Here is an 18,439-nt window from a genome sequence, read left to right as displayed (position 1 = left end):
ATCAACAACAAAGAAATACTTTTAATTTAATTTTAATTGATTAATCATTTAGTATTTGACATTTGGGTCAAAGGATGCTCTCGGTCGTACATCTGTACAAGTTTGACAGGGCTTTAGGTGACAAGCCAAATTTCTTCAGCCTCCTGAGGTTGAAGAGGTGCTGCTGTGCCTTCTTCACCATGCTGTCTGTGTGGGTGGACCAATTCAGTTTGCCTGTGATGTGTACGCCGAGGAACTTGAAGCTTTCCACCTTCTCCACTACTGTCCCGTCGATGTGGATAGGGGGGTGTTCCCTCTGCTGTTTCCTGAAGTCCACAATGATCTCCTTTGTTTTGTTGACATTGAGTGTGAGGTTATTTTCCTGACACCACACTCCGAGCGCCCTCACCTCCTCCCTGTAGGCCGTCTCGTTGTTGTTGGTAATCAAGCCCACTACTTTTGTATCGTCTGCAAACTTGTTGATTGAGTTGGAAGCGGCCATGCAATCAGTTTAGATTTTTTTTTCCAATTAGCTTGACAAGCTAGCTGAAACTGGCAAATATAAGCTGAGCTCGATGGTCTTATCTTCCCTGAAGCTTGTTCTCAGGGAATATTGCCCAAGGATATTACATGAGACGCACCCAGCATGGCAACGTTAGCTAGCTACCTACTTGAATCAAAAACACGGAGCAATATTTGTTCATTTTCAGCTAAACACTAGCTAACGTATTCGTTTTGGCAAGTGCTATTATTGTTGGTGGGATAACACAACAACTAGCTAGTTAGCTAGCTCGGCCTAGCTAACTATATAAATCATGGTGATGCTAGCTAACTGGCAGGTTGTCATGGTGATGATAACGAGGTGTAATGCAGGGGGTCTATGCTAAATTGTCATCCATTCCTCTTCTTTACCACAGATTCCCACAAGGTCTCAGACTCCAGGACGGGAATGTTTACAAGAAAGAAACAGATGAAGACAGTCGGAGACAGAGTTGTCGATTTCCATTGTTTTTTTGTAATGTTAAAAAGGGAAGAAAACTACTGTAGGCTACTCACCATACTGTAGGCTACTCACCATACTGTAAGGTTCTCTTCAAACCTTTAGGCTACTGTAGGCTACTCATCATACTGTAAGGTTCTCTTCAAACCTGTAGCCTCACCATACTGTAGGCTACTCACCATACTGTAGGCTACTCACCATACTGTAGGCTACTGTAGGCTACTCACCATACTGTAGGCTACTCACCATACTGTAGGATACTGTAGGATACTCACCATACTGTAGGCTACTCATCATACTGTAGGCTACTCATCATACTGTAGGCTACTCACCATACTGTAGGGTCCTGTAGGCTACTCACCATACTGTAGGATACTGTAGGATACTCACCATACTGTAGGCTACTCATCATACTGTAGGCTACTCATTATACTGTAGGCTACTCACCATACTGTAGGCTACTCACCATACTGTAGGCTACTGTACGCTACTCACCATACTGTAGGCTACTCATTACACTGTAGGCTACTCACCATACTGTAGGCTACTGTAGGCTACTCACAATACTGTAGGCTACTCACCATACTGTAGGCTACTCACCATACTGTAGACTACTCACCATACTGTAAGCTACTCACCATACTGTAGGCTACTCACCATACTGTAGGCTACTGTAGGCTACTCACCATACTGTAGGCTACTCACCATACTGTAGGCTACTCACCATACTGTAGGCTATTCACCATACTGTAGGCTACTGTAGGCTACTCACCATACTGTACGCTACGGTAGGCTACTCACCATATTGTTGGCTACTGTAGGCTACTGTAGGCTACTCACCATACGGTAGACTACTCACCATACTGTAGGCAACTCACCATACTGTAAGCAACTCATCATACTGTAGGCTACTCACCATACTGTAGGCTACTCACCATACTGTAGGCAACTCACCATACTGTAGGCTACTCACCATACTGTAGGCTACTCACCATACTGTAGGCTACTGTAGGTTACTCACCATACTGTAGGCTACTCACCATACAGTAGACTACTCATCATACTGTAGGCTACTCACCATACTGTAGGCTACTGTAGGCTACTCACCATACTGTAGTCTACTCACCATACTGTAGGCTACTCATCATACTGTAGGCTACTCACCATACTGTAGGATACTGTAGCATACTTACCATAATGTAGGCTACTCACAATACTGTAGCCTACTGTAGCCTACTCACCATACTGTAGGCTACTGTAGGCTACTCACCATACTGTAGGCTACTGTAGCCTACTCACCATACTGTAGGCTATTGTAGACTACTCACCATACTGTAGGCTACTGTAGGCTACTCACCATACTGTAGGCTACTCACCATACTGTAGGCTACTCTAGGCTACTCACCATACTGTAGGCTACTCACCATACTGTAGGCTACTCATTATACTGTAGGCTAATCATCATATTGTAAGGTTCTCTTCAAACCTGTAGGCTACTGTAGGCTACTCGCCATACTGTAGGCTACTCACCATACTGTAGACTACTCACCATACTGTAAGCTACTCACCATACTGTAGGCTACTCACCATACTGTAGGCTACTGTAGGCTACTCACCATACTGTAGGCTACTCACCATACTGTAGGCTACTCACCATACTGTAGGCTATTCACCATACTGTAGGCTACTGTAGGCTACTCACCATACTGTAGGCTACGGTAGGCTACTCACCATATTGTTGGCTACTGTAGGCTACTGTAGGCTACTCACCATACGGTAGACTACTCACCATACTGTAGGCAACTCACCATACTGTAAGCAACTCATCATACTGTAGGCTACTCACCATACTGTAGGCTACTCACCATACTGTAGGCTACTCACCATACTGTAGGCTACTCATCATACTGTAGGCTACTCATCATACTGTAGGCTACTCACCATACTGTAGGGTCCTGTAGGCTACTCACCATACTGTAGGATACTGTAGGATACTCACCATACTGTAGGCTACTCATCATACTGTAGGCTACTCATTATACTGTAGGCTACTCATTATACTGTAGGCTACTCACCATACTGTAGGCTACTCACCATACTGTAGGCTACTGTACGCTACTCACCATACTGTAGGCTACTCATTACACTGTAGGCTACTCACCATACTGTAGGCTACTGTAGGCTACTCACAATACTGTAGGCTACTCACCATACTGTAGGCTACTCACCATACTGTAGACTACTCACCATACTGTAAGCTACTCACCATACTGTAGGCTACTCACCATACTGTAGGCTACTGTAGGCTACTCACCATACTGTAGGCTACTCACCATACTGTAGGCTACTCACCATACTGTAGGCTATTCACCATACTGTAGGCTACTGTAGGCTACTCACCATACTGTACGCTACGGTAGGCTACTCACCATATTGTTGGCTACTGTAGGCTACTGTAGGCTACTCACCATACGGTAGACTACTCACCATACTGTAGGCAACTCACCATACTGTAAGCAACTCATCATACTGTAGGCTACTCACCATACTGTAGGCTACTCACCATACTGTAGGCAACTCACCATACTGTAGGCTACTCACCATACTGTAGGCTACTCACCATACTGTAGGCTACTGTAGGTTACTCACCATACTGTAGGCTACTCACCATACAGTAGACTACTCATCATACTGTAGGCTACTCACCATACTGTAGGCTACTGTAGGCTACTCACCATACTGTAGTCTACTCACCATACTGTAGGCTACTCATCATACTGTAGGCTACTCACCATACTGTAGGATACTGTAGCATACTTACCATAATGTAGGCTACTCACAATACTGTAGCCTACTGTAGCCTACTCACCATACTGTAGGCTACTGTAGGCTACTCACCATACTGTAGGCTACTGTAGCCTACTCACCATACTGTAGGCTATTGTAGACTACTCACCATACTGTAGGCTACTGTAGGCTACTCACCATACTGTAGGCTACTCACCATACTGTAGGCTACTCTAGGCTACTCACCATACTGTAGGCTACTCACCATACTGTAGGCTACTCATTATACTGTAGGCTAATCATCATACTGTAAGGTTCTCTTCAAACCTGTAGGCTACTGTAGGCTACTCGCCATACTGTAGGCTACTCACCATACTGTAGACTACTCACCATACTGTAAGCTACTCACCATACTGTAGGCTACTCACCATACTGTAGGCTACTGTAGGCTACTCACCATACTGTAGGCTACTCACCATACTGTAGGCTACTCACCATACTGTAGGCTATTCACCATACTGTAGGCTACTGTAGGCTACTCACCATACTGTAGGCTACGGTAGGCTACTCACCATATTGTTGGCTACTGTAGGCTACTGTAGGCTACTCACCATACGGTAGACTACTCACCATACTGTAGGCAACTCACCATACTGTAAGCAACTCATCATACTGTAGGCTACTCACCATACTGTAGGCTACTCACCATACTGTAGGCTACTCACCATACTGTAGGCTACTGTAGGTTACTCACCATACTGTAGGCTACTCACCATACAGTAGACTACTCATCATACTGTAGGCTACTCACCATACTGTAGGCTACTGTAGGCTACTCACCATACTGTAGTCTACTCACCATACTGTAGGCTACTCATCATACTGTAGGCTACTCACCATACTGTAGGATACTGTAGCATACTTACCATAATGTAGGCTACTCACAATACTGTAGCCTACTGTAGCCTACTCACCATACTGTAGGCTACTGTAGGCTACTCACCATACTGTAGGCTACTCACCATACTGTAGGCTACTCTAGGCTACTCACCATACTGTAGGCTACTCACCATACTGTAGGCTACTCATTATACTGTAGGCTAATCATCATACTGTAAGGTTCTCTTCAAACCTGTAGGCTACTGTAGGCTACTCGCCATACTGTAGGCTACTCATCATACTGTAGGCTACTCACCATACTGTAGGCTACTCACCATACTGTAGGCTACTCACCATACTGTAGGCTACTGTAGGCAACTCACCATACTGTAGGCAACTCACCATACTGTAGGCTACTCACCATACTGTAGGCTACTCACCATACTGTAGGCTACTGTAGGTTACTCACCATACTGTAGGCTACTCACCATATAGTTGGCTACTCATCATACTGTAGGCTACTCACCATACTGTAGGCTACTGTAGGCTACTCACCATACTGTAGTCTACTCACCATACTGTAGGCTACTCATCATACTGTAGGTTACTCATCATACTGTAGGCTACTCACCATACTGTAGGCTACTGTAGGCTACTCACCATAATGTAGGCTACTGTAGGCTACTCACCATACTGTAGGCTACTGTAGGCTACTCACCATACTGTAGGCTACTGTAGACTACTCACCATACTGTAGGCTACTGTAGGCTACTCACCATACTGTAGGCTACTCACCATACTGTAGGCTACTCTAGGCTACTCACCATACTGTAGGATACTCACCATACCGTAGGCTACTGTAGGCTACTCACCATACTGTAGGCTACTGTAGGCTACTCACCATACTGTAGGCTACTTTAGGCTACTCACCATACTGTAGGCTACTCACCATACTGTAGGCTACTCATTATACTGTAGGCTAATCATCATACTGTAAGGTTCTCTTCAAACCTGTAGGCTACTGTAGGCTACTCGCCATACTGTAGGCTACTCATCATACTGTAGGCTACTCACCATACTGTAGGCTACTCACCATACTGTAGGCTACTGTAGGTTACTCACCATACTGTAGGCTACTCACCATACAGTAGGCTACTCATTATACTGTAGGCTACTCACCATACTGTAGGCTACTGTAGGCTACTCACCATACTGTAGGCTACTCATCATACTGTAGGCTACTCATCATACTGTAGGCTACTCACCATACTGTAGGCTACTGTAGGCTACTCACCATAATGTAGGCTACTCACAATACTGTAGCCTATTGTAGGCTACTCACCATACTGTAGGCTACTGTAGGCTACTCACCATACTGTAGGCTACTGTAGGCTACTCACCATACTGTAGGCTACTGTAGACTACTCACCATACTGTAGGCTACTGTAGGCTGCTCACCATACTGTAGGCTACTCACCATACTGTAGGCTACTGTAGACTACTCACCATACTGTAGGCTACTGTAGGCTGCTCACCATACTGTAGGCTACTCACCATACTGTAGGCTACTCTAGGCTACTTACCATACTGTAGGCTACTCACCATACCGTAGGCTACTTTAGGCTACTCACCATACTGTAGGCTACTCACCATACTGTAAGGTTCTCTTCAAACCTGTAGGCTACTGTAGGCTACTCACCATACTGTAGGCTACTCACCATACTGTAGGCTACTCATCATACTGTAGGCTACTCACCATACTGTAGGCTACTCACCATACTGTAGGCTACTCACCATACTGTAGGCTACTCACCATACTGTAGGCTACTCATCATACTGTAGGCTACTCACCATACTGTAGGCTACTCACCATACTGTAGGCTACTCATCATACTGTAAGGTTCTCTTCAAACCTGTAGGCTACTGTAAGCTACTGTAGGCTACTCACCATACTGTAGGCTACTCATCATACTGTATGCTACTCACCATACTGTAGGCTACTCATCATTCTGTAGGCTACTCACCATAATGTAGGCTACTCATCATACTGTAGGCTACTCATCATACTGTAGGCTACTCATCATACTGTAGGCTACTCATCATACTGTAGACTACTCACCATACTGTAGGCTACTCACCATACTGTAGGCTACTCATCATACTGTATGCTACTCATCATACTGTAGGCTAATGTAGGCTACTCACCATAATGTAGACTACTCACCATACTGTAGGCTACTCATCATACTGTAGGCTACTCACCATACTGTAGGCTACTGTAGGCTACTCACCATACTGTAGTCTACTCACCATACTGTAGGCTACTCATCATACTGTAAGGTTCTCTTCAAACCTGTAGGCTACTGTAAGCTACTGTAGGCTACTCACCATACTGTAGGCTACTCATCATACTGTATGCTACTCACCATACTGTAGGCTACTCATCATTCTGTAGGCTACTCACCATAATGTAGGCTACTCATCATACTGTAGGCTACTCATCATACTGTATGCTACTCATCATACTGTAGGCTACTCATCATACTGTAGACTACTCACCATACTGTAGGCTACTCACCATACTGTAGGCTACTCATCATACTGTATGCTACTCATCATACTGTAGGCTACTCATCATACTGTAAGGTTCTCTTCAAACCTGTAGGCTACTGTAGGCTACTCATAATACTGTAGACTACTGTAGGCTACTCACCATACTGTAGGCTACTCATCATACTATAGGCTACTCATCATACTGTAGGCTACAGATTTGATTCACCACTAGAATAATTATTTATTGAGTAGGCCTATATCGTTGTTTATTCCAATTAATAAAATTATTAATCTAACAATAAAAATCTTTATTATTTTGTAAGAAATGTAACTTCTTTTTACATGTTGCAATAAAGTTGACTAAAGGAGATGCTCATATTTTGTTTGTAGCTATTTTCACTTGGTAATGAGTAGTAAGTAATTATATCGTACAACAAAAATATCTCAATTGTTTAGGTATCCATATCAGCAATTCTGTTGGACCAAACCACTGGTTGAAATTGCTTGTTATCTTTCATCTTTGTTGTTGTGTGGAACAGCAAGGAGCTTTGTGTAGGGGGGAGGAGCTTAGTGCGGGGGGGGGGGCTTAATGTGTGTGTTGTAAATGGGAAGGTGCACAGTCACACCAGAAGGAGTGAAGGAGATACCTTGACAACAAGCGGACATAAATGCTATTAAAAATTGAGAAAAAAAAAGATTCTTGCAAAACAGGCATTTCGAATATCATATCATGCTAAAATGTAAATTCTAATTAATTAGATATATCTTCTAGTATCTAAATACCCATAAAACTATCCTTATTGATATAAAGTGCCTTAGCTTTCATGACTAATACAAATAAGAAAGGGCTAATTGGACATCCTTGTTTAATTCCATGTCTAATATCGAATCTCTGTGTGGTTCCATGGGATATCTTCACAGAGCTGCTACAATTTGAAAAAAAAAGAAGAAAAAAAACAATAATTATAACGTTAATTTGTATCAAAAGTCTACAAATAAAATAAAGCTATCTTCAATAGTGTGCTCTTTGTAGACTATCAAGTCCAATACTAGTCAGATATGATTACCAAATGTGTCTGCCCTTCATAAAACCAGACTGGGTATCGTTAATGACTGGGTCAAGACCTTTTTCTAAAAAAGTATTTCTGCAAAGTTGGATGCTAGTAGCTATCCATCATTGTTCGTTAATGTGATTGGTCTTGAATTTTCTATCATCATGGGATCTTTGTTTTGGGGATTTACAGAAATAAGGCTTCGTGTCATAGAGACATCCACAGGGCCCCTAAATCAAATGCCTCCTTAAAGACATTAAATATAAATTAAACAATATCCTCCTGAAGAACTTCATATCACCTAATAAGGTCATCATTTCCTGGAGATTAAATGTTGTTCTCTCTTAATTTACTGATGCAATTTTATTCAATTACAATGATATAAATTCATTTAATCTCATGACTTTTTGAAGTCTTCAACTATGAACTTTGCATAGTCTTTGACAGAGTCTAGACAGGCAAATATGTATATATTAGTAGGACAGACTTGTGGAACGGTTACCATAGAGACCTATTTTGAAATACAGCATCTTTAGGGTTTTCATTTTCTTTGCCATCTACTGTCTATTTATCTTGTGAAAAGAGGTACATTCAAATAGATTTTTTTCTCTAAATTGTAAAAGTACTTTGTGTTTTTTTCTCACTTCCTCTAATCATTTACGCCTTCATCTTCCCCTTTTGCTCTCTTCCAACATTCAGTCCAGTTGTAGTTGTAAAGAAAATAATTCATAAAGGTCCTCCATGGAGATTAGATACAATATTTCCTTACATTTGTCTTACCCTCAATCTTTTAAGTTCAGCAATTTCTTTACCTCACTTCATGGCTGTTTGTCGTATTTCAAACCTCATTATTTCCCGATATTTCCCATAAGACATAGTAAACAGATCAGCTTTTCTAAAAAATGTTCTTATATAATATCTTTGGCATCCATCTTGAATTTATCATCTCCCAACAGCCTACTACTGAGTTTGCAATAACTCTGATAATTGTTCAGCTTCATGAACAGTAACAGTTGATTCAATGGATACTTTGACTATTTTCTAATGAATTAGAAAATCAACCAGAAATACATTTCTTGACTGTCTGGACTTGTCCTTGTCCCTGTCTGGACTTGTCCTTGTCCCTGTCTGGACTTGTCCTTGTCCCTGTCTGGACTTGTCCTTGTCCCTGTCTGGACTTGTCCTTGTTCCTGTCTGGACATGTCCTTGTCCCTGTCTGGACATGTCCTTGTCCCTGTCTGGACATGTCCTTGTCCTTGTACCTGTCTGGACATGTCCTTGTCCTTGTCCCTGTCTGGACTTGTCCCTGTCTGGACATGTCCTTGACCTTGTCTGGACATGTCCTTGTCCCTGTCTGGACATATCCTTGACCTTGTCTGGACATGTCCTTGACCTTGTCTGGACATGTCCTTGTCCCTGTCTGGACATGTCCTTGTCCCTGTCTGTACATGTCCTTGTCCCTGTCTGGACATGTCCTTGTCCCTGTATTGACATGTCCTTGTCCCTGTCTGGACTTGTCCTTGTCTGGACATGTCCTTGTCCCTGTCTGGACATTTCCTTGTCCCTGTCTGGACTTGTCCTTGTCTGTACATGTCCTTGTCCCTGTCTGGACATGTCCTTGTCCCTGTCTGGACATGTCCTTGTCCCTGTCTGGACTTGTCCTTGTCTGGACATGTCCTTGTCCCTGTCTGGACATGTCCTTGTTAGGATGAGATCTATGTCAATCATCAAATTAGACACAGAACTAAAATCCCCACCTAGGATCCTTTTTATATCATAAAATACACCTTTAACTCTATTACGCCCCTCTTCAAATTCTTGAAATAATATACCCCCCCCCGGTCATAAAATTACCAAAGTAGTACCCAAGGGGGAGATATTGCGTAGTCTTTACAATACAGAGTTAAACGCCTGTAGGCGGTGTTAGCATGCCAGTTCTCAGGTTAGTCTTATCTCATTCATGTGTTTAGTCTTTACAACAAAAGGTAGCTTTTCGCCCAGTAATTAGGCAGTGTTTTCCAGTTCCAACTCTTAGGCTCTGGCTCTTTGTCAAATCTTCTAAATTTGTCCGCACTTCTTTCCCATCCATTATCACTCTTGCACCTTCCTTTTGATCTGCAGCAACTATCGACAGCACAGCTCCAGTTGTTTGTTTGCCTCCAGAGAAGATCCCGTGTAGATCTGTTCTTCGCTCGCAGCCAGAGAAGATCCCGTGTAGATCTGTTGTTTGCTCGCCTCCAGAGAAGATCCCACGTAGATCTGTTGTTCGCTCGCCTCCAGAGAAGATCCCACGTAGATCTGTTGTTCGCTCGCATCCAGAGAAGATCCCGTGTAGATCAGTTGATGAACCGGATGATGGTTGTCCTCGGTCTCTTGATCCTTGAGTCTTCCCAAACGATGAACGACGTCCATATCTTCCTGAAGTTCGGCTTTGGATTGGTTAATGACAGATGTCAACAACTCTGGAATGTCAGCTCCACAGATCACAACAACTCTGGAATGTCAACAACTCTGGAATGTCAACAACTCTGGAATGTCAACAACTCTGGAATGTCAGATCCACAGATGTCAACAACTGTGGAATGTCAGCTCCACAGATGTCAACAACTCTGGAATGTCAACAACTCTGGAATGTCAACAACTCTGGAATGTCAACAACTCTGGAATGTCAGATCCACAGATGTCAACAACTCTGGAATGACAGATGTCAACAACTCTGGAATGTCAGCTCCACAGATGTCAACAACTCTGGAATGTCAGCTCCACAGATGACAACAACTCTGGAATGTCAACAACTCTGGAATGTCAACAACTCTGGAATGTCAACAACTCTGGAATGTCAGATCCACAGATGTCAACAACTCTGGAATGTCAGCTCCACAGATGTCAACAACTCTGGAATGTCAACAACTCTGGAATGTCAAAAACTCTGGAATGACAGCTCCACAGATGTCAACAACTCTGGAATGTCAACAACTCTGGAATGACAGCTCCACAGATGTCAACAACTCTGGAATGTCAGCTCCACAGATGACAACAACTCTGGAATGTCAACAACTCTGGAATGTCAACAACTCTTGAATGTCAACAACTCTGGAATGTCAGATCCACAGATGTCAACAACTCTGGAATGTCAGCTCCACAGATGTCAACACATCTGGAATGTCAACAACTCTGGAATGTCAACAACTCTGGAATGTCAGCTCCACAGATGTCAACAACTCTGGAATGTCAACAACTCTGGAATGTCAACTCATTTACATTACATTTAAGTCATTTAGCAGACGCTCTTATCCAGAGCGACTTACAAGTTAATTTTTACCTTTATTTAACCAGGCAAGTCAGTTAAGAACACATTCTTATTTTCAATGACGGCCTGGGAACAGTGGGTTAACTGCCTGTTCAGGGGCAGAACGACAGATTTGTACCTTTGTACCTTTGTACCTTGTCGGCTCGGGGGTTTGAACTCACAACCTTCCGGTTACTAGTCCAACGCTCTAACCACTAGGCTACCCTGCCGCAGATGTCAACAACTCTGGAATGTCAACAACTCTGGAATGTCAACAACTCTGGAATGTCAACTCCACAGACGTCAACAACTCTGTGTTTGATGTCCTCACCCGCCTGCTCCGGTATCCCATAAAGCCTCAGGTTCCATCTGCGCTTGTATTTCTCTACCTCGTTCATCATTTGGCTCCAGTTCAGCCACTTTCCTTTCATTTTCCTGACAGGTAACTTCTGTATTCTTCATGTCACTTTTCGTGTTTGTTTTTTTCTTACTTCTTCAGAGACAAAGCCAACAGATTGCTTCATTGGGCTCAATTTTCACCTTAATTCTTCCTATCCCATGTCCTCCATGCCATCTGAACTCTAATCTATTTTTCAAAGTCAAAAGAAGAATCACAACATTGTTATGCATATTCAAGAAGTGACATGCCCTCTTGCCTTCTCATCCTTTTCTCGTGGGACTCGACTGGAGTGTCGGAGTCGGGAGGTAACGGCATGAGCCGAGAATTGGATGTGCGCAGGTTGTCAGCATTATCCGTACATTGTCCGGTCCAGCACCACCAACAGCAGTATTATATTATTTATTATTAGTATTATTATATTCCACAGGTACGTTCTGAAGAGGAGCACCAAAGACACCCTCTCAGCTGATGATTTTTCAATTCATTTTCTTTTTAATCCGGCCATGGGAGTTTCCATGTAGACAAGCTAGCTCTTTCGCTAGCTAGCTTAGCTAAACTTTTAGCTAGCCAACATTTTTTATTTATTTATTTCACCTTTATTTAACCAGGTAGGCAAGTTGAGAACAAGTTCTCATTTACAATTGCGACCTGGCAACCTTGGCTAGCTAGCTAAAGCTTGGCTAGTTGATGTTGTTGCTAACTCAAGTTGACTTTTCAGTTTATAGAGGTGAATAATGAGCGCAAAGTAATCAATTACTTCGGTAAACAAACCACCATGTTCATACCACGTTTTAAGGCCCTCGAACTCTCCAAATGCTTATATTTTTTTGGGAGCAAATCTAAAATTTCCTTCAGCTACCAAAAATCTCATCTGCACTGGCCGCCATCTTGCATTCCCCCACTTCTGGTAGTCAGCATGAGGTCAGTGGATTTCAAAAGTCCTATAAAACAATAACAAAAAAATCTTTGTGCTCAGATTCCTCCTGGAGCTGAACACACAAGCTCACTCACTCACTCACTCACTCACTCACTCACTCACTCACTCACTCACTCACTCACTCACTCACACACACACACACACACACACACACACACACACACACACACACACACACACACACACACACACACACACACACACACACACACACACAGAGAAACACAGACAAACACACACACACACACTTAACGTTTCTCTTGTTTTCTAGGCGATGGATCTGTACTACCATAGTGAACCAGACCCAGAGTACTACTGCTGTCGCAACGACTCTAGTAAGTCTGACTTACACCTGCCCCTCTCTCCCCCTGTCACCTCCTACCCCCCCCCCCCCTCTCACCTCCTACCCCCCCCTCTCACCTCCTACCTTCCCCTCTCTCCCCCTGTCACCTCCTACCCCCCCTCTCACCTCCTACCTTCCCCTCTCTCCCCCTGTCACCTCCTACCCCCCCCCCTGTCACCTCCTACCCCCCCCTCTCCCCCAAAAGGCACCCTATTCCCTATATAGTGCCCTACTTTGACACACGAAACCAGATCTGTCCTCCTGTAGTCGCTCCTCAAACCATTCAGTCATAGAGACTGTTACGTAACGACATGTTTCCCCAGAGAGCCCTTAGTAAAAACACATTAGTCATCATGTCCAGTTAAAGCAGGGAGTCGACGAAACTCTCACCGTCTCCTCTCCCCTCCTCTACCCCTCCTCTACCCCTCTCCCCTCCTCTCCTCTCCTCTCCTCTCCCCTCCTCTCACAGTTTCCTCTCCCCTCCTCTCTCCCTCTCCTTTCCTCTCCCCTCCTCTCACCCTCTCCCCTCCACTCCCCTCCTCTCCTCTCACCTCCTCTCACCCTCTCCCCTCCACTCCCCTCCTCTCCTCTCCCTTCCTCTCACCCTCTGCTCTCCCCTCCTCTCACCCTCTCCTCTCCTCTCACCCTCTCCTTTCCCCTCCTCTCACCCTCTCCTTTCCCCTCCTCTCACCCTCTCCTTTCCTCTCCTCTCCCTTCCTCTCACCCTCTGCTCTCCCCTCCTCTCACCCTCTCCTTTCCCCTCCTCTCACCCTCTGCTCTCCCCTCCTCTCACCCTCTCCTCTCCCCTCCTCTCACCATTTCCTCTCCCCTCCTCTCACCCTCTCCTCTCCCCTCCTCTCACCCTCTCCTCTCCCCTCCTCTCACCCTCTGCTCTCCCCTACTCTCACCCTCTGCTCTCCCCTCACCCTCTCCTTTCCTCTCCCCTCCTCTCACCGTTTCCTCTCCCCTACTCTCACCCTCTCCCCTACTCTCACCCTCTCCTCTCCCCTCCTCTCACCATTTCCTCTCCCCTCCTCTCACCCTCTCCCCTACTCTCCTATCCCCTCCTCTCACCCTCTCCTTTCCTCTCCTCTCCCCTCCTCTCACCCTCTCCCCTCCTCTCACCCTCTCCTCTCCCCTCCTCTCACCCTCTCCTCTCCTCTCCCCTCCTCTCACCCTCTCCTATCCTGTCTTCTCCATGTCTATGTATACAGGGCAGCAGCCTCTAAGATGCAGGGTTGAGTAACCAGGTGGTAGCCGGCTAGTGATGACTATTTAACAGTCTGGTGGCCTTGAGATAGAAGCTGTTTTTCAGTCTCTCGGTCCCAGCTTTGATGCACCTGTACTGACCTCACCTTGTGGATGATAGCGGTGTGAACAGGCAGTGGCTCGGGTGGTTGTTGTCCTTGATGATCTTTATGGCCTTCCTGTGACATCGGGTGGTGTAGGTGTCCTGGAGGGCAGGTAGTTTGCCCCCGGTGATGCGTTGGCCAGACCGCACCACCCTCCGGAGAGCCCTGTGGTTGAGGGCGGTGCAGTTGCCGTACCAGGTCGGTGATACAGCCCGACAGGATGCTGTCAATGGTGCATCTGTAAAAGTTTGAAAGGGTTTTATAGGGGCCAAACCAAATTTCTTCAGCCTCCTGAGGTTGAAGAGGCACTGTTGCTCATTCTTCACCATGCTGTTTGTGTGGGTGGTCCATTTCAGATGGTCAGCGATGTGTACACCGAGGAACTTAAAGCTTCCCACCTTCTCCACTGCAATCCCGTCAATGTGGATAGGGGGGTGCTTCCTCTGCCGTTTCCTGAAGTCAACAATCAGCTCCTTCGTTTGGCTGACATTGAGGGAGAGGTTATTTTCCTGGCACCACACTCCCAGGGCCCTCACCGCCTCCCTGTAGGCCGTCTCGTCATTGTTGGTAATCAGGCCCACTACTGTTGTGTCGTCTGCAAACTTGAAGATTGACTTGGAGGCGTGTGAGGCCATGGGTGAACAGGGAACAGGGAGTACAGGAGGGGGCTGAGCACGCACCCTTATTGGGCCCCTGTGTTGAGGATCAGTGAAGTGGAGTTGTTGTTTCTGACTGGTACTAACCTTCATACTGCCTGACTGGTACTGACTGGCTGGTACTGACTGGCTGGTACTGACTGACTGGTACTGACTGGCTGGTACTGATTGGTACTGACTGGTACTGACTGGTACTGACTGGTACTGCCTGACTGGTACTAACCTTCATACTGCCTGACTGGTACTGACTGGTACTGACTGGTACTGCCTGACTGGTACTGACTGGTACTGCCTGACTGGTACTAACCTTCATACTGCCTGACTGGTACTGACTGGTACTGACTGGTACTGCCTGACTGGTACTGACTGGTACTGGCTGACTGGTACTGACTGGTACTGACTGGTACTGCCTGACTGGTACTGGCTGGTACTAACCTTCATACTGCCTGACTGGTACTGCCTGACTGGTACTGACTGGTACTGACTGGTACTGACTGGTACTGACTGGTACTGCCTGACTGGTACTGACTGGTACTGACTGGTACTGCCTGACTGGTACTGGCTGGTACTAACCTTCATACTGCCTGACTGGTACTGCCTGACTGGTACTGACTGGTACTGACTGACTGGTACTGACTGACTGGTACTAACTGACTGGTACTGACTGACTGGTACTGACTGACTGGTACTGACTGACTGGTACTGACTGACTGGTACTGACTGACTGGTACTGACTGGTACTGACTGGTACTGACTGACTGGTACTGACTGGTACTGACTGACTGGTACTGACTGGTACTGACTGGTACTGACTGGTAATGACTGGTACTGACTGGTACTGACTGGTACTGACTGACTGGTAATGACTGGTACTGACTGGTACTGACTGACTGGTACTGACTGGTACTGACTGACTGGTACTGACTGGTACTGACTGACTGGTACTGACTGGTACTGACTGGTACTGACTGGTACTGACTGACTGGTACTGACTGACTGGTACTGACTGACTGGTACTGACTGGTACTGACTGACTGGTACTGACTGGTACTGACTGGTACTGACTGGTACTGACTGACTGGTACTGACTGACTGGTACTGACTGACTGGTACTGACTGGTACTGACTGACTGGTACTGACTGGTACTGACTGGTACTGACTGACTGGTACTGCCTGGTACTGAATGACTGGTACTGACTGGTACTGACTGACTGGTACTGACTGGTACTGCCTGGTACTGACTGACTGGTACTGACTGGTACTGCCTGGTACTGACTGACTGGTACTGACTGGTACTGGCTGACTGGTACTGACTGACTGGTACTGACTGACTGGTACTGACTGGTACTGACTGGTACTGACTGGTACTGCCTGCCTGGTACTGACTGACTGGTACTGACTGGTACTGACTGGTACTGACTGACTGGTACTGACTGACTGGTACTGACTGGTACTGACTGACTGGTACTGACTGGTACTGACTGGTACTGACTGACTGGTACTGACTGGTACTGCCTGGTACTGACTGACTGGTACTGACTGACTGGTACTGACTGGTACTGACTGGTACTGGCTGACTGGTACTGACTGACTGGTACTGACTGGTACTGCCTGCCTGGTACTGACTGACTGGTACTGACTGACTGGTACTGACTGGTACTGACTGACTGGTACTTACTGACTGGTACTGACTGGTACTGACTGGTACTGGCTGCCTGGTACTGACTGACTGGTACTGACTGGTACTGCCGGGTACTGACTGACTGGTACTGACTGACTGGTACTGACTGGTACTGACTGACTGGTACTGACTGGTACTGACTGACTGGTACTGACTGACTGGTACTGACTGACTGGTACTGACTGGTACTGACTGGTACTGACTGACTGGTACTGACTGGTACTGCCTGACTGGTACTGACTGGTACTGACTGGTACTGACTGACTGGTACTGACTGGTACTGACTGACTGGTACTGACTGGTACTGACTGACTGGTACTGACTGACTGGTACTGACTGGTACTGACTGACTGGTACTGACTGACTGGTACTGACTGGTACTGACTATTACTGACTGGTACTGACTGACTGGTACTGACTGGTACTGCCTGACTGGTACTGCCTGACTGGTACTGACTGACTGGTACTGACTGACTGGTACTGACTGGTACTGACTGACTGGTACTGACTGACTGGTACTGACTGGTACTGACTGGTACTGACTGACTGGTACTGACTGACTGGTAATGACTGACTGGTACTGACTGGTACTGACTGACTGGTACTGACTGACTGGTACTGACTGGTACTGACTGACTGGTACTGACTGGTACTGACTGACTGGTACTGACTGACTGGTACTGACTGGTACTGACTGGTACTGACTGACTGGTACTGACTGACTGGTACTGACTGACTGGTACTGCCTGGTACTGACTGACTGGTACTGACTGGTACTGACTGGTACTGACTGACTGGTACTGGCTGACTGGTACTGTCTGACTGGTACTGACTGCCTGGTACTGACTGGTACTGACTGGTACTGACTGGTACTAACCTTCATACTGCCTGACTGGTACTGACTGGCTGGTACTGACTGGTACTGCCTGACTGGTAATGACTGACTGGTCCTGTCTGGTACTGTCTGGTACTGACTGGTACTGACTGGTACTGACTGGTACTAACCTTCATACTGCCTGACTGGTACTGCCTGACTGGTACTGACTGACTGGTACTGACTGACTGGTACTGACTGGTACTGACTGGTAATGACTGGTACTGACTGACTGGTACTGACTGACTGGTACTGACTGACTGGTACTGACTGGTACTGACTGACTGGTACTGACTGACTGGTACTGACTGACTGGTACTGACTGACTGGTCCTGTCTGGTACTGTCTGGTACTGACTGGTACTGACTGGTACTGACTGGTACTGACTGGTACTGACTGACTGGTACTGACTGTCTGGTACTGACTGGCTGGTACTGACTGGTACTAACCTTCATACTGCCTGACTGGTACTGACTGGCTGGTACTGCCTGACTGGTACTGACTGCCTGGTACTGGCTGACTGGTACTGACTGACTGGTACTGACTGGTACTGACTGACTGGTACTGACTGACTGGTACTGACTGGTACTGACTGACTGGTACTGACTGACTGGTACTGACTGGTACTGACTGACTGGTACCTACTGGTTCTGACT

At 46.0% G+C, this 18,439-nt stretch overlaps 1 protein-coding gene across 1 annotated transcript in view; it reads left to right on the top strand.

Moving 5' to 3' along the window:
- sgk1 (serum/glucocorticoid regulated kinase 1) overlaps window positions 1-18,439 on the top strand; it is a 130,381-nt gene that overhangs the window by 66,203 nt on the left and 45,739 nt on the right. Inside the window, exon 4 of the mRNA XM_064991772.1 lies at window positions 13,148-13,211. Within this exon, the coding sequence (XP_064847844.1) occupies window positions 13,148-13,211 (64 nt within the window). The remainder of the gene's footprint in view (window positions 1-13,147; window positions 13,212-18,439) is intronic.

This window comes from Oncorhynchus masou, chromosome 16 (assembly GCF_036934945.1).
Source record: "Oncorhynchus masou masou isolate Uvic2021 chromosome 16, UVic_Omas_1.1, whole genome shotgun sequence".
NCBI classification, from domain to species: domain Eukaryota; kingdom Metazoa; phylum Chordata; class Actinopteri; order Salmoniformes; family Salmonidae; genus Oncorhynchus; species Oncorhynchus masou.
The sequence above is the reverse complement of the archived record's forward strand: the minus strand, read 5'-3'. Positions and strand labels throughout refer to the sequence as shown.